The sequence below is a fragment of the Coffea eugenioides genome, chromosome 6 (assembly GCF_003713205.1).
Source record: "Coffea eugenioides isolate CCC68of chromosome 6, Ceug_1.0, whole genome shotgun sequence".
Lineage (NCBI taxonomy): Eukaryota > Viridiplantae > Streptophyta > Magnoliopsida > Gentianales > Rubiaceae > Coffea > Coffea eugenioides.
Window position 1 is genome coordinate 32,986 of NC_040040.1, and position 18,190 is coordinate 51,175.

The 18,190-nt window shown below is 35.4% G+C and overlaps 2 protein-coding genes across 2 annotated transcripts; both read left to right on the forward strand.

Annotated features, from left to right (window-relative positions):
- The first annotated feature begins 365 nt into the window (after positions 1 to 365).
- Positions 366 to 2,107, forward strand: LOC113776437 (putative receptor like protein 25). Its single transcript, XM_027321594.1, has 2 exons — positions 366 to 909; positions 1,931 to 2,107. Exon 1 carries the CDS (start codon positions 379 to 381, stop codon positions 907 to 909), a length of 531 nt encoding a protein of 176 aa, XP_027177395.1. The 5' UTR covers positions 366 to 378; the 3' UTR covers positions 1,931 to 2,107.
- Positions 2,108 to 5,596: 3,489 nt separating this feature from the next.
- LOC113776202 (receptor-like protein EIX2) lies at positions 5,597 to 8,506 on the forward strand. The gene is made up of 2 exons (XM_027321309.1): positions 5,597 to 7,145; positions 7,257 to 8,506. Exons 1-2 carry the CDS (start codon positions 5,597 to 5,599, stop codon positions 8,504 to 8,506), a joined length of 2,799 nt encoding a protein of 932 aa, XP_027177110.1.
- The last annotated feature ends 9,684 nt before the right edge of the window (positions 8,507 to 18,190 follow it).

Below are 18,190 nucleotides of genomic sequence, written 5' to 3' on the forward strand. Positions count from 1 at the left end.
GGCGAGGGATGAGCAATATTTCTACTATGAAGAAGAAATACAAAAGACCGTAGGAAAGTGGTTCCTAGGCCAATAGGCACTTACAAAAGAGTTTAGAAAATATTCCTAAACTCAAAACAAGAGAGCCTAAAATATTTGACTGAATGGGCTAAATGACTCAAGAAACTAATAGCCCATATTACTCTCTTGAGTGGTGCACTAAAACTTCTCAAAGGCCTTCTCTATTTATAGGAAACAATGGAGGCTATTCCCTCAGCTTCTGGCGATGTGGGATTACAAAATTCTGCCACAGTCAAGAATCAAGAATTGTGGCTGCAGCAAGAAGTCAAGAATTGCTGCTGTGGCTTGACTTTAACAGGCGAGATCCCTGATGGGATAATGGAGCTGGTTCAATTGCAAGTTTTGAATCTTTCACAAAATCATTTGACTGGAAGGATCCCCAAGAAGATTGGCAACTTGAAGCAACTTGAAACATTTGATCTTTCAATGAATGCACTCTCCAGTGCAATCCCTGAAAGCTTATCTGATTTGTACTCATTGAACTCTCTGAATTTGTCACACAATAAATTTTCAGGGCCAATACCATCAGGAAATCAACTTCAGACCTTGACCGATCCATCCATCTATGAAGGAAACAGTGGACTCTGTGGCAAACCGCTCCCAAACAGTTGCTGGGAACACAAATTGCCTACCAAAAATAGGCCTATTGATGATGATGAAGTCCATGGCGAGTCTGATTGGACTTGGTTTTATGCTGGAATACGACCGGGTTTTGTTGTCGGGCTTTTGGGAGTTCTGGGAATCCTTCTCTTCAAGAAGTCATGGCGCTATGCATACTTCAAGTTTATAGAAAGCATCTGTGACAAAATCTGGGTAAAGACTACTCGCCTGAGGAGGAATTTCCGTTGAGTAAGTTCCTATCAAAGCACTTATACTGTATTTTTCATATCACACACTAAGGAGCCACAATATCCGTAGCATACTATCTTTGATAACTTATTCTTTTTGCTTTTATATGTTGATTGTAGAGAACTACTTAGAACTTAACATTGATAATTTGACGAATTATTGTAATTTGTAATTTGTTTTTTCCAAATATTTCTGAAGATTTTTTTTATGCATCCCAACTTGACCAATTCTATCCACTAAGAAAATGAATGCCTATCTAGTACTTTTTTTGTCCAAACAAAGAAGCTTAATAAATTATATTAATAAAAAAATAACGTAGCAATTGTAACATAAAGTAGTAGATGCCTGTGACCAATTAACTAAATCAAGATGATTCTAACCTCAAATCAATAGCTTTCCAAGGAATTTTTTCCCAATAAATATCGTTTGATTGGAAACCATATTTCCTTTCCTCACCTTTTGAAAATTTTGATCCCAAAACAAGATAGCAAAACCTTTCTCTCTTTCTACTAGCAATTGTTTCAACTCTCTCAAAAGTTTGAATTGTAATAATTCTTTTATATTATTCATGCCTACATTACATTCTCTTATGTTTCATTAAAGTCGATGTTACGAGAATCTCATCGATTTTTTTTTTGTTTACGACCGATTATAAAGATAATTATTTTACTGTTAGCATTTGAATGGAATAAATATTCTATGTCGAACAATTTAGATTGTTTGTCTTGTTCGCCGATCTAATTTTCTGTCAACGGTTTTATGCTTTAGAAGAATTCTGTAGGAGTTTATGCTAATAGTTGATGTAGTTATTCAACTTCGAATTGGTTTCAATCTAGCTTTTCTCTGAAAAACTCTTACAAACTACTAATTAATGTTTTTAGGTACTTTTGAACCATTGATTATTCTAGATGAATAAATTTTTATATTCATGAACTGCTGATATATATTTTGCCCTTGAAATTGGCACTTTGCTAGAGAAAATTTAGTAATATTGGTACTTTGTTATTTTCCAATCTGCTAGGCCCACAATCATTCAAGTGGTTGCTGCTGCTGTTGTGGCCCTCAGAATGAGCAATTTCTTCTAGGTGATTTGAGAAGCAGTAATAGTTTCACTGTTTTTTTTCTGTATGGTTATATTTTGAGTACTAGCTGTTTTTCAGGTTTTTTTTGGCATCTGCTGATGTAATATGAAAAATTAGACGTCCTTTTATTTGCTATGAATTGTATGTCAATAAAATTATAATAGTTTGCCTAAGAAATTTTAGTATTTTGTTGTGCCTGACAAGAGACTTCCATAAACTAAAAAAATTATGCAGAATAATTGAAACATATGCTTGACTCCATGTATACTTATAACAAGGTACTTGCCATGATATCGCTGTTTGGCTTTGCAATTACTGATTCTCACTACAACAGAGTTGGTCTGAGGCTACCAAAAACATTGTAGCCATAGACTCAAAAATCGTGGCCTTTAATAATTAACTACGAAAAAATATCTTAGCCAAAATCGTCACGATATCCACGTCGCAAAAGGTATTAGATGACAATTTTCCAAAACCGTAGTCAAAAGTTTAATTATTTCCTATGTTTCCCATTTTTGTAGCCCAAAAGATTATCTTTTATGACGAAATTGTATGTCGGCAAAGATATTTATTTTCATAGCAAAAAAAACAAAACTTAGATTTTGCCTTTAGCTCCACCGATTTTCCAACAAAAATCTTATTTTCAACTATGCATTTTTTGTAGCCAAATTACTTTGATATTGCTACAATTTTTTCGTAGCCAATTATGATAACTTTTTGCTACACAAATGTTTGGTATTTTTGAGGTTGTTTTTGTTTGGGTATTATTATAACATTTTAGTTGAAAATTTTGTTTTCAAAAAATCACCAATCCAAACAGAGCAATTTCCAGAAGAAATAGTGTTTATATTTTGGATTATGCATTTGTTTAAGTAAATTAGTGGCAATACAGAAAATCAATCTTGAATTGACATCTTCAATTTCACAATTCATTAGGTATGATCAATTGATGTGTTAGTAGCTAGAATTTATTAATTTAATTCCTAATCTTTAATCAAAATTGTCTTCACAATTTCAATGCCAATCAAAATTGTCTTGTTTCTATTTTCATAACGCAGAAACAAAAGATGCCCATAATCTTATTACTATAAAAATCTAAATGCTCAAATGCTGAGCATAAGGCCCCATTGAACCATATATAACTAACTCAAGAACAACTTTTGAAATGATCTACTTTCTCATGTTTCTTCTGCAGATCGAGTATAATGAAAATAATTTAAGATGAATATTAACAAGTAATTATTGTACACTCGAAATAAGAGATCTAGAACAATAAAATTTTTTTTATGTAAATCAACAATGCATTCAAAGTTATTGATCATTGCTGCCCAGCAATGAGTCTTTCCAATTCGACAAGCCAATGTGGGAACTAAAACAATCCACTGGCTCGTGTTGTCATATACTTTTGATAGTTCTCTACATTTTAATCTCCAAAACAAGAATCAAAGAGAAAATTCTCAATGTTGGACTACCTGAGCCATCCCTTTAGAAATGTTGCAAGCTGACCCTATAAATTTTATTTGAAAAAGTAGCAAGTTCTGTACAAAAAATAGCAAGTTTTGTTTGAAAATAGAAAGGTTTTGTTAATGATATAGTTAAATTTACTAAAAAAATGGTAAGATTTGTTAATGAAGTCATAAATTTTTTTTTAAAAAAAAAATAGTATGTTTTATATAAAAAAAAATGCTTAGTTTTGGAAAAAAATGGTAATTTTGCTGTAAAATCTAGTAAGATTTGATAGTTAAATAGCAAATTACATTACAATAATAAATAAAAGTTATTTGTTTTGTGCAAAAACTTACTATTAGTTATACCAAATTTTACTATCACAATTTTGTCCCAAGTGAAACCTGCAATAGCAGGATAAAACCTATATGTCGCATCATATTAGCCACTCATTTATAATTATGTATCCATCGAAACCGCGTCCATTTGGGCTTTGTAAACTTTTCAAAGTCTTGTGGTTAACTTCCATGAATTAGATGAATTGCATGATGAAATTGCAGAGAATCTTCGCCCAATTGTATCATTGGTTGAGGCCCCTACAATAAGTGAAAGTATTGGACCACCAAACCGACTACTATTCTAACCCCTTTGAAACGCTTATATGTATTGGACGTCTTGATCTTGGGGGCTATGCATTTAGGAAATTTTCTTTGCTTTTCTTGGTTTGATATTTGCATTCTAGTTTGTTGGTCTATTCTTTTTTTTTTTTTAGCTTCATATTCTTTATAATTTAAAAGCAATTAAAATGTTTTACTTATGAAAAACTTTATAATGCCACATTAATGTCAAAGAATGTCTTCCTAGGAGAAAGAAATATAGATTAGCCCAAAGAAGACAAAAAAAAAGGGGGAGTTTTATGCTTACATGCCCTTCAGGAGAAACTAATAGAGGTATAATTCACTTTAGGTATAAATGCTTTTTGAGTGCTCAGACCTCTTATTCAACAATATAAACTTTTGAAAGATCAAATTTTGATAATGAATAATTACATTAAAAGAAAAATTCAAAATCTATACAAAACTTTTTTGATAAATGTTCACCTTTTTTTTTTGTAACTATCCAACATAAAATGCAGACTACTGTCCTTCGTGCTTTAGATTTTGTTGTTCTCATCTCATGGAAACCTTATTTATTTGCTTCTTTAACATAGACCTGTCAAATTTAGGATATGTGGCAAATTTTCAATAGGTCTGGTGACTTTAAGTCAAACATTTTTAAATTGATTTAGATTGCAAACGTGAGGGTCGTAAATCAGAAAATCAATTCCACAACCAACTGATAGAGAATCAAAATTTCCATTAAGTCAGTACAAAATATGGCTCTAAGGATTTTGTCCACAAGAAAATAAAAATTTTCCACGGTGAGTCACGACTTCCATTGACGGGCGGACTTAGATCCAACACATCCGCCAATTTTCTACCCAACTTGGAACCTTATGTGCTGCCCAATTTCCATGATCTTGAACGTTGTTTATTTAGGATTTCTTTGCTTCTTATAATTTTAAATGCACATTTGAAATTCTCAAAAAATTACTTTTTCTAGTTTTATGTGGAATTTTAGTTGTATTGCTAATGCTTACAATGAGTGATAACTAACAAAAATAACTGCTCATGTATATTGTTTTTCACACAAAAGTTCATAAAACATGAATTTTCAAAATATAAAACTAATTTCCAGAAAACTAATTTTTGCAATTAAATATAACTTGAATTATTTACGCATACATATAGTCTGCTCCGATCACTAGTTCATATAAATAACAAAACATAGGTTAGGATTGATTTTTTATGGTAACGTAGGTATCCAAATTAAATTAAAATCCAAATATAAAATGAATTAATATTTCCATTTGTATGTCACCAAGGACTTTCCCCACAAGCACGCAAGGATTTTCCACGCTGTCTTTCCCCTCCACCACGTTAACAAATTTTTTTTCCACAAGACTTGAAGTCGTTGTCCTTTATCGCCTTTGTATGGTTCCTTCCTACTTCCCACAAACACAGAATGGTGAAGTGATGCTTTTTGTAAGTCTATAAATAAGGCCACCCGGCCATCTGAGCTTCCCATATCAAATAAACCAATAACACCAAAGAAATACAATGAAGCATCATCTTCTTTGTACTTTTTCATCTTTCCTACTTCTCTTCTTATTCAGTTATATTCCTATCACTGGCCAGTTCCCATTTGGTAGCAGCAGCAAACAAGCTTATGATCATTTAAATGTCACCTGTATTGAAAGTGAGCGGCGTGTCCTTCTTCAACTCAAACATGGGTTGAAAGATGAATCAAATCGTCTGTTATCTTGGATCGGAGAAGGATGTTGTTCATGGGAAGGCATTAGTTGCCATAAAATCACTGGTAGTGTTTTGAAACTTGATCTGCGCAATACGGTGCCACTCTATTCTGATGGTGATTATCAGTGCACAAATTGCTTGGGAGGCCAATTAAGTCCATCTCTGGTCAATTTGACCAATTTGCGATACTTGGACATGAGCTCAAATAATTTTTCAGGAATCCAAGTTCCTGCATTCTTGGGATTGTTGAAAAACTTGAGATACCTCAATCTCTCACATGCAGGATTTGATGGTGAAATTCCCCACCATTTAGGAAACCTCTCGCATATACGGTATTTGGATCTTGGGTGGAATTCATTGAGCACTAAGGATCTCGGGTGGGTTGCTGGGCTCTCTTCTCTAGAAGGCCTAGTCCTGTCCAAATTGAACCTTACAGCCGCTCAAGATGGGTTACAGTCCATTAACATGCTTCCTTCACTAACAATACTAGACTTGAATTATTGTGGTCTTTTCATCCATCCTCATCTTTCACATGTCAATTTCACATCTCTTGTTTTCCTTGATCTCAGTGAAAATAATTTCAACAACTACACGGTCCCTCCTTGGCTCCATAATCTTACTGGCCTCCATGATTTTCGTCTTGGTCATAATAATCTTTCTGATCCAATTCATGGCCTGTTTGATCAAATGACCTCTCTAGTTCATTGTGATCTATCTTCAAACCGCTTTGATGTTTCAACGTTAAAATCACTTTGTAATGCAAGCAGTCTTACTTATTTGGATCTGAGTCGTAATCATTTGCAAGGGTCAATACCAAGTGAAATAGGCCAACTTATAAATCTTACTTATTTGGATCTGAGTGGGAATAATTTGCAAGGGTCAATACCAAGTGAAATAGGTCAGCTTTCAAAATTAACAAACCTATCATTGTCTGGTAACAGCTTAAATGGTACCATACCGACCAATCTTGGGCAGCTGACGAAGCTACAAGATTTTGACATTGGTTACAATTCATTAACTGGTGTCCTATCTGAAGACCATTTTTCGAAACTCCGAGAGCTAAAGTCACTGGACCTATCTGGAAGCTCGCTCGCTCTGAACGTGAGCTCCTCGTGGGTTCCTCCTTTTCAACTCCGACGAATTTGGATGGGATCCATGATTGTGGGACCCAGGTTTCCAGCTTGGCTTCGGACGCAGAAGGAGGTTGAGTGGTTAGACATGCGGAACGCGAGCATTTCAGATGCCATACCCAGCTGGTTTCAAGTGGTTTGTGATGATATTATGATATTAGATCTCTCCAGCAATAAACTAACTGGAAATCCTTTGGAGTTCAAACAATTGAAGCATACAGCAAGTCGTTATGCTGTGAGGGAAATATTTCTAAGCTCCAACAATTTGACTGGATCTCTCAAATCGTTTCCGTTGGATATTTCATAGTTAGATCTTTCACAAAATTTTCTTACAGGACATATTCCGCAGCTTGAAGTTGGTCAAACTTCGGTTGTGTATGCGCTGGGGTCTCTCTTTCTGAATGATAACCGTTTCACAGGTACTATCCCTGAAGACTTGTGCAAGTTGGAATATTTAGAATTTCTGGATCTATCCAACAATCTTCTGTCCGGAAGAGTTCCTCTGTGTCTAGGAAACTTGCGAGACCTGCAGTTCCTATTCTTGGCAAATAACAGTCTATCCGGCCAAATTCCGAGTTCACTGGGTAACTTGCGGAGACTTTCTACTCTGCATTTGAACGGAAATAAATTCGTTGGGAAGCTCCCTACCTCAATGCAGCATCTGAAAAATTTGCAAATGCTTGATCTCGGTGACAATGGACTGAAGGACATTATGCCAGCTTGGATTGGGGAAAGTTTATCAAATTTAAGGTTTCTAAGATTTCAGTCAAATAACTTCCATGGACCTATTGCCGATACACTCTGCCAACTCTCACTTCTTCAAGTGCTAAACTTAGCACATAATAACTTGAGTGGATTTATTCCTCACTGCTTTAATAACATTACTGCCTTAATGGTATCAGGGCTATATGGAGGTTTCGCCATTGAGGCACAAGCAAGCCTTCAAGACATTAAGGGAGGAAGAGAATCTGAGTACCTTCAAGGAAGCCTTCCGCTTGTTAAATCCATAAGCCTCTCAGCAAATAATTTAGTTGGCGAGATCCCTGATGGGGTAATGGAACTGGTTCAATTGCAAGTTTTGAATCTTTCACAGAATCATTTGACCGGAAGGATCCCGGATAAGATTGGCAACTTGAAGCAACTTGAAACACTGGATCTATCAATGAATGCACTCTTCGGTACAATCCCCGAAAGCTTATCTGATTTGTACTCATTGAACTCTCTGAATTTGTCACACAATAAACTTTCAGGGCCAATACCATCAGGAAATCAACTTCAGACCTTGACCGATCCATCCATCTATGAAGGAAACAGTGGACTCTGTGGCAAACCGCTCCCAAACAACTGCTGGGAACACAAATTGCCTACCAAAAATGGGCCTATTGATGATGATGAAGGCCACGGCGAGTCTGATTGGTCTTGGTTTTATGCAGGAATAGGACCGGGTTTTGCTGTCGGGCTCTTGGGAGTTCTGGGAATCCTTCTCTTCAAGAAGTCATGGCGCTATGCATACTTCAAGTTTATAGAAAATGTCTGTGACAAAATCTGGGTAAAGAGTACTCGCCCGAGGAGGAATTTCCGTTGAGTAAGTTCCTATAAAAGCACTTATACTCTGTTTTTCATATCACCCACTAAGAAGCCACAATATCCGTATCTTTGATAATTTCACATTTTTGTAGACATTCCTTCATCTAACTTATTCTTCTTACTTTTATATGCAACCTTCATAAGGATTTATTCATATTGATCGTAGAAAACTAATTAGAAATTAACATTCATAATTTGCAACCTATTGTGATTCGTAATTTGTTTTTTCCAAATATTTCTAAGGATTTAGTTTATGGCAATTGTTTCAACTGTCTCAAAATTTTGAATTCTAATAATTCTCTTCTATTATTCATATTTACATTTTGTTTCCTATGTTTCATTAAATTCCATGTTATGAATTTTATTGAATTTTTTGATTTACACCTGATTACAAAGATAATATCTCATTGATCTAATGTCCATCAATAGTTTTATATGCTTTAGAACAGTTCCATACTAGATTAGTTTTCTACCTCCTCCACCACTGCAAGGAGTACAAGTTATAAATCTTGAACTTTAATTTATTTATTTTTTTTAAAATTGGCACTTCACTAGAGAAGATTTATTAACTTTGGTACTTTGTTATCTTTCAATTTGGTAGGCCTACGACTATCAGAGTGGTTGCTGCTACTGTTGTCCAGGGTGCCTCGAGAACCCAATAGTAGTTTAGTTGTGTTTTCGTGTATTTAAGCTTCGAGTATTCAGTGTTTTTCTGTTTTGTTTTGCATCTCAAGATGTAATCTGAGGATTAGTCCTCTTTCAACAGCTGTGAATTCTATGTCAAACGGTATGAGACCCTGGACAAACGGTAGTAAATCCTTTAGAAACATAGAATAACTTAATAATCTTTATCAATGATTCGCAATTCATAAATAATTGAACATGCATCCTCTTTAGTGTTCCACAATCTCTTTCCCTCTACCAACCTGGACACAACGCAGACAAGCACATAAACAAGCATATATATGTGTGTGTGTGTATATATATATATATCATGAGAATCACTTGTATATTTATTGTAGATACCTACTCTTTCCAGGGCATTTTAATAGTGGATTTTTCTAACAGAAAACTAATTATTCCATGTATTTTATGATTTTTTATCACGAGAATACTTACGCTGTTACCTGCATTTGGTTTTTCCACTTCCCTTTTTCGTTTATCATGTTTCTATTTCATATTAGTGCTTTATATTTATATTTATGTTTATGGAATGTTGATTTACTTATGCAAATAAAAATTAAAAACGTATCTATTCAAATGTGGAATTTTACACCTTACCACCCCAAATAAAAATACAAAGCAATAGATGTTATTTGTGATGGTAAAAGCATAGATGTGTTTCCCACCTTTTTTGATCGGAGGTTGTAAATCTACTTCATAATTACCATGAAACAATTTTCTTTGTTTCAAGAATTTATCTTTGTGAGAGGAAATAAATGTACCAATGAATTTAGATTTGTATTGCTGAAAGTCACGATTTTATAGCCTGGTAATGCGAATTGTACTACCTCCTGGAGAAAATCTTATAAGGCGATATCAAATAACTCTTTTGCAAATAAAATTAGGTTTGACGATAAAAATGATTTACCTCCAACTTTATAAACTAAAGTAATTTGCTCAAATACCACAAATCTCGTCATTAAAATTCACAATTGTACACACCATTGATGAGGGTCATAATACTTCAAAGTTCAACTACCACACAAAACCTGCATGGTTTTTAAAAAAATAACAAGAAAAACAGAGGGGTGGGTTGAGCTCCGGGGGCACTAGGATACATAAGCCAATCGATAGTATAGGCAGTTTCTAATTGTTTTTCTGAGAGATTTTTTGTAGATTAATCTTTTTAATATTGAGTGAGTTATAACTTTCTTTTTTTCATGAGTGTAGGCTAGATGCAAACTACATGTATCAAAAGATTATTTTGTTTTGAATACAATTTAAAGTATATTTGCTAAAAAAAATATTTTTGGAATTGGTCGGTTTAGTGTCAAAATATATGGATCTACATCTTCTAAAGTATGATAAATCTCTAATTTTTATACTATGATAAGAGTGTTCAATTTGACTTTCATAATATTAGATTTTTTGGTTGAAAATATTTGAGCTTTATGTAATTAGCTAATTAAGATTGCAAGTATACTATTGTCAATTTGTAACCTTTAATTGGGCCATGTCCTCTTATCAAACTAACTAGGGAAACAGGTAAGATTTTGGAAATCTCAGGGGTCTAGGTGTATTATGAGAATTCTAAGGAAAGGTTTCCAAATTATCCCTAGAAGCTAATAGTATATTTTCTTTTCTTTTCTTTTCTTTTTTTGGAACCTATTTTTTAGTAAGTGGAGGTCTTACAGCTTGACTCCTACTTACAACCGCTTTCATCTTACCATCCAATTGAACTGTCCTCCCTAGTATATTTTCTTTGAATCATTGACTCAATCATTCTTCTAATTTTCATGATTTCGGCAAAAAGTAGAGGAACTCAACAATTTTTAGGCAGCCATTGCCTTTTAATTTGTAGGGTTTTTCATTAAAAAAATAAAAAATAAATAAAAAAGGATAAGCGCACGGTCAATTCTCCACTCATATGGGGCGGCCACCAAGCCACTCAACCTCAACTTCCCTGTTCTTATGGCCAACTCTTTACTTTGCCCGGTACGTGTCTGTTATAAATTCAGCTATACTTTCATGACTATATCAAAGACGTCCAAGAATTTCCATGAATATGAGCACAGCCGTGGTGGCTTTCAAGATGTTTAGAGAGCACCCAATTCTTGGAGATGTTGTTGCTACTGCATTGACCCGTTGTATTCTCCTCTATACCACTCCCTTCTGGACAATGATTTACAATAGGGGGCTTCTTGATCAGGTACGCAGGGCATTGCAATCTTTTTATCTTTAATTTTTGAAAAAGAGTTGCGAAGGAGGAGGAATTGAAATGGCAAGAATCTAAGCCTTGTTCACAAACGAGAATCCATGCCACGCTTTCAATCATTGAACATTAAAGATATTTAAACTGATTAAAAGGTTATAATGTATCAAAAGTTTATAAAGAAAGGGCCATTTTAAAGTACTACTTTTGCATTGAGAAAAAGAGAGAAGACCAAAGGAAATTTCTTTTGTGTCAAGACGTTATGTTTTCTCATTATTCTTTGGAATTTTCCTTTCTAGAATATTTACGGGAAGCTTCAGCATATTAGCATGGGGCTAGTTTTCATGCTTTGCTGGCCAGTGTTCAGGTAATTTAAATTTACGTACTAACAAAGTAGAGGGAAAAAAAAAAAAAAAGAGGCCAATCTTATTTGCTTGAGCATAGAAATGGTGTTTAATTTAATTTATTATGATTTTTGACAGTTCTGGTAATCAAGGAGGGTTTTTAGCAGCTATGGTTCCTGGTTTCAATGCTTTTAAATTGCTTCTTTTGGGACTCGAAATGTGGAAAGATGAGAAGGCTGTCAAGTTGATGAGCGGATGGGAGATCACTACCGGTTCTGGCACCTTAACAAAATGTATTAGAACACTAAACCAGGTTATGTGAAGGACATTAATTTTCTAACCCCACAGTCAACATCTATTCCATCCTATTGTAGGGAGCTGGGGAATCCAATTAAATTATATAACGGACTACAGAGAAGGCTCATCTATACCAGACGGGTACATTAGCACACCCATTAGATTATTTTTTACTCTAGGAGTTGGGGTTTGACTCCAACCCACGAGCCGAAGAAGGATCTTATATCCCTTCTGGTTGTCGATTTAGTTTTGACAAGTTGATTTAATATATTTCCCATGAAGACTATACATCGTGGTTAACAGCCTTTAGTGCAGTTTTCTGCAGCATTTTATAACAGCCATATAAAAGACAGGTTGAATGTTAGGGCTAATTGCAATATGCACCTTTAAACCATGCAATTTTCTCTCTAAATTATCAATTCATAGCACGTAATTGTCCACATCGATAAGTTGAAGCCAATTTTAATTTTCTAAGTGTTTTTTAATGCAACAACTATAACACATCTATTTTTTTTAATAGTGTATATGGGAGCACTCGAATCTAAATCTTTTATTTACACTCTCTCTTTCCGAACCATCTAATCCATCTCTTTCTCCCTGCAACACATCTAATTTGCTTTTGTTTATCGAAGTACTTTTAATCATTTATGAGTACTATGTCTGTTTAAGAAAAAAATATCTATCAAATTTGTTAGATTTGAAATAACCAATACTGATGGTGTAAGATACTTTAATGCTACAATCGAAAGCTAAAAATAAAAAGCACTAGTGATAGTTCGTGGGTACACATAACAATTAAACATTGATAATATAATCAACATCAGGAAAGTCATATAAATTGTGCGATATAATTCTATAGTAACAAATTAAGACACAACTGAATTTGATCCAAACACATATCAATGTTGGCTTAATCAACTCTATCATAACGATAAACACAATAATGTGTTGAATCAGTATTTTCCTAATTTAACAGGCTTTGAATGTTGTGTGTGGAGGTTCCAAGGCTTGAAAATTATGCAACTCTAACCATTAGGATTTACAAAATGCTTCTACATATAAACATGATTCTTGTCAACTTCCAGAGCAAAAAGTGTAGTTGAACTTTTCTTCAATATTTGTAAACCAACTTATCCAACTTGCCCGTTGGCTAGCTGGTTCCTAGGTTTACAGGTTTGATCAACCAAGTCAAATAATTATTTGCTTTGAGAAGATTAAAATATCATTTTTACTTTTTAACTTTGAAAAAGTACAAAAGATAGTTATTGTAAACTTTGATTAAAGTGTGTTGACATATTTTTAACTTTGATATATTTATTTCAAATAAAATTTATCAACTGTTAATAGGCAATAAAAAATAAATGGTAGCAGCACAAAATTTCCGTATTGTCTTCATCACCAATTGCTTAATGATTGAAAGCCTCTACATCTTTCAATGGCTTCATAAACTAAGCTTGGTTAATTGTTTCATTCAGGCAAATCTCAAGGCATCATTTTATTACCTTACCGCAATCTCCTTAGCCAGTGTTGTTTATTGGAGAACTTCTCCGGCGGCTGTTGCAGGAGCATGCAAACTTTGTGCTGGAGATCGTACTATTCTTTGTTCCATTCTCATTTTCTTTAACTACATTATCAAGTCAAATCAATTGTTTCTTGCAGTACTTCTCCGATAGCTCCATCTTATTGATTCCAATGACACTTTAAGCCTCTTCACCGTTTTTACCAACAATTGATGATCAATACCCATGAAATTGGTAACAAGAAATGCCTAAACATCCACTAAGGCCTCCGGTAGTAGTGTTGAGCCGCAAGGTTTGACCTTGTGTGGCAAAATTCTTCGTTCCACATCAGATGCTGCATAAGGAAGTTTTCTTCTTTTCATCCCACATCAAACAATGGCAAGGAAAAGTCGGCTGCTGAAGGTTATAAATAAGGAAGCCTATTGAAGGAATTAATTGCACCACTCAAGAGAGTTATATGGGCTATTAGCTTCTTGAGTCATTTAGCCCATTTAGTCAAATATTTTTAGGCTCTCTTGTATTGTGTTTAGGAATACTTCCTAAACCTTTTATAAGTGCCTTTTGGCCTAGGAACCACTTTCCTACGGTTTTTGTATTTTTTCTTCATAGTAGAAATATTGCTCCTCCCTCGCCCGTGGACGTAGGTCAGTTTGACCGAACCACGTAAATCTTCTGTGTCTTTTATTTGCTTTATTATTTGTCTTTATTGGGTTGCCACAACCCCTTTTATATGGTCGGTTTTACCGCCTAATTATTATATGGCTGGTATCTACCGCCTATCTTTTATATGGTCGGTTATACCGCCTACTTTGTTCTAACTTGAGTTTGTCTATTTCCTGACCCGGTCCTAACAAACTGGTATCAGAGTTGGTTGATATATTTTGCAAGACAGGTTCATCTCGTGGGACCCATTCATCTGGTAGGGCCCGTCCATCATGTGGGGCCCGTTCATCCCCATGGGGCCCGCTTATTTCGTGGGGCCCGCTCACCCTGTGGGGCCCGCTCACGAGATTTGCATATTTGTTTGGCAAATTTTTGAGACAAATTTCAAGTTACAGATTTTGTGGCAACAATGACGATAACAAAGACGGTTGTCGAGAAATTCGACAGAAATGTCAACTTCGGCATGTGGCAACTCAAGATGGAGGCCATTCTTGTCCAGAATGGAGTTGATCTAGCGATTCATGGAATCGAGAACAAACCAGAAGATGTAAAGGATGCGGATTTCGCTGATATGGATAAGAAGGCTAGATCCAGCATAATTTTGAATCTCTCCGATGAGGTATTGCGTGAGGTAGCAACGGAGATTTCAGTCAAGGCTATGTGGGATAAATTGAAAACCTTGTATATGAAGAAAACAGTCGAGAATCGACTATATTTGAAGCAGAGTTTGTATATGTTTCGGATGTCTGAAGGTACATCTATACTCTCCCATCTTGATAAATTTGATTCCATTGTTATGGATTTGGAGAATATAGATTCGAAAATTGATGATGAAAATTAGGCCCTATTACTTTTGCGTTCCCTTCCCCAGTCCTTTAAGTATTTCTGTGATACTATGATTTATGGAAAGGAAACAATTTCATATCGGGAAATTAAATCTGCACTAAAATCTAAAGAGCAGATAGATAGGGATATTACTGGGGAAACTAGTGGGAGTCAAGCCGATGGCTTGTTTATTCGGGGTAGATCTGAAAAGAGAAACACAGAAAATAGAAGTAGATCCAAGTCCAGACATAAAAATGTGGTGTGCAACTATTGTAAAAAGAAGGGACATATTATCTCTGATTGCTTTAAATTGAAAAATAAAGAAAAGCAAAAGGAGAAAAGGAGTGAAACCACCGAGGCTAGTATTGCTGTTGATGAGAATGATGAAACTATTTTCTGTGCAACAGAAAATAATTTTAGGTCTAACAATGAGTGAATTTTATATTCGGGTTGTTCATATCATATGTGTCCCAATAGGGACTGGTTTTCAACATATGAATCAACTGAAGGTGGAGTTGTCTTAATGGGCAACAACGCTGTTTGTAAAGTTGTTGGCAAAGGCACAATCCGAATTAAAATGTACGATGGTATTGTGAGGACGCTCACAAATGTTAGACATGTTCCAGATTTGAAGAAAAATCTCATCTCTTTGGGCACTCTTGAGTCTATCGGGTGCAGGTATTCAGGTGGAGATGGAGTTCTCAAAATCACTGGAGGAGCTCTTGTTGTTATAAAGGCACACAGATCTGGTATTTTGTATATTTTGCAGGGATCTACTGTGACAGGTGCTGCTGCTGTTTCAACATCATCTTTGTCAGATACAGACATCACCAAATTATGGCATATGCGTTTGGAGTATATGAGCGAAAAAGGCTTGGGCATACTGAGCAAAAGAGGACTTCTTTGTGGACAAAGTACCGGACCATTGGAATTCTGTGAACATTGTATTTTTGGGAAGTAGAAAAGAGTCAGCTTTAGTTCACCAGCAATTCACAAGACAAAAGGTACTCTTGATTACATTCATTCGGATCTATGGGGTCCTTCTCGTGTTCCTTCTAAAGGTGGTGCCAGGTACATGTTGACTTTCATTGATGATTATTCAAGAAAAGTTTGGGTCTATTTTCTTAAGCATAAAAATGATGTTTTCCTAACTTTCAAGCAATGGAAAGTTTTGATTGAGAAACAAGCAGGAAAACATGTTAAGCGGGTGAGAACAGATAATGGCATGGAATTTTGTGGAGGTGAATTTAATGAATTTTGCAAAAATGAAGGAATTGTTTGACATCACACCGTCAGGATGACGCCTCAACAAAATGGTGTGGCTGAACGTATGAACAGAACGCTTTTGGAGAGAGCAAGATGTATGATCTCCAATGCAGGGTTGACCAACGACTTTTGGGCAGAGGCGATCAATATGGCCTGTTATATTGTCAACCGTTCTCCTTCTGCATTTCTTGATTTCAAAACTCCTGAGGAAGTTTGGTCAGGTACTCCTGCTGATTACTCCAATTTAAAAGTTTTTGGGTGTCCAGCATACATGCACGTGAATGATGAAAAATTGGAGCTTAGGGCTAAAAAGTGCATTTTTCTTGGATATGCTTCTGGGGTGAAAGGATACAGATTATGGTGTCCTGATCCCAAATCTCCAAAATTTGTAATCAGTAGAGATGTTACTTTTGATGAATTGTCTATGTTATCTTCCAAGAAGGAGTCTTCTAGTTCTTGTACTACTGATAGTACACAGAAGCAGGTGGAGCTTGATATTGGCAGTTCTGGTCCTTCTAAATCCAAATCTTCTATTCAGCAAGTGCCAGTAGATGCACCTGAATCTACTATTGAAGATAGTTTAGAAGAAGAGGAGTATTCCATAGCCAGAGATAGACAAAGGAGAGACATTCGACCACCACAAAGATATGCAAATTTAGTTGCATATGCTTTGTCTGTTGCAGAAGAAATTGATGCAACTGGTGAGCCTTCCACCTATTCAGAAGCAGTTTCTTGTGATGATTCTGCAAAGTGGTTGATTGCGATGAATGAAGAAATTGAATCTCTTCAGCAGAATGAAACTTGGGTTCTTGTAAAGCCGCCGTTAGCTAAGAAAATTGTTGGTTGCAAGTGGGTCTTCAAGAAAAATGAAGGTATTCCAGGGGTTGAAGATGCAAGATATAAAGCACGATTAGTTGCAAATGGCTATAGTCAGGTACAAGGTGTTGATTTTAATGATATATTCTCACATGTTGTTAAACATAGCTCTATTCGTGTTTTGCTTGCTTTAGTTGCCATGTATAATTTGGAGTTAGAACAGCTCGACGTTAAGACAGCTTTCTTACATGGCGAACTTGAAGAACAAATTTATATGAAACAACCCCAGGGTTTTGAAATTGAAGGTAAGGAAGACCATGTTTGCTTATTGAAGAAATTCTTATATGGATTGAAGCAGTCTCCAAGACAATGGTATAAGAGGTTTGATTCCTTTATGTTGGGTCATGGTTATTCAAGGAGCATGTATGATAGTTGTGTTTACTTCCGGAAGTTAAATGATGGTTCTTTCATTTATTTGCTGCTTTATGTTGATGACATGCTCATTGCTGCCAAGAATTTGTGAGAAATTCACACTTTGAAACTGCAGTTAAATAGTGAATTTGAAATGAAAGATTTGAGAGCAGCTAAGAAAATTCTTGGCATGGATATCAATCGAGATCGAAGAGTAGGAAGTTGTTTTTGACCCAGAAAAATTACTTTGAGAAAGTCTTGGAGCGTTTTGGCATGAAAGATGCTAAACCAGTATCTACTCCTCTTGCTAGCCATTTTCGGCTATCTGCTGCTCAATCACCAAAATCAGATGAAGAGGAAGATTATATGGCATGGGTTCCTTCTTCCAGTGCAGTCGGCAGTATTATGTATGTAATGGTTTGTACTCTTCCAGATATTGCACAAGCAGTCAGTGTTGTTAGCAGATATATGTCTTGCCCTGGTAAAACACATTGGCAGGCTGTGAAGTGGATTCTCAGATACTTGCGAGGTACTTCAAATGTATGTTTGGAGTTTGGAAGAAATAATAACACTTTGATTGGTTTTGTAGACTCAGACTACGCTGGGGATCTTGACAGGAGAAGATCGCTTTCAGGCTATGTATTTTGCATTGGCGGTTGTGCTGT

Excerpts from the sequence above, each read along its gene's own strand:
- LOC113776437 (XM_027321594.1), top strand. The coding sequence starts at position 379 with ATGGAGCTGGTTCAATTGCAAGTTTTGAATCTTTCACAAAATCATTTG.
- LOC113776202 (XM_027321309.1), top strand. The coding sequence starts at position 5,597 with ATGAAGCATCATCTTCTTTGTACTTTTTCATCTTTCCTACTTCTCTTC. Across the intron at positions 7,146-7,256 it reads ACAATTGAAGCATACAGCAA|GACATATTCCGCAGCTTGAA; the intron begins GTCGTTATGCTG and ends ATTTTCTTACAG.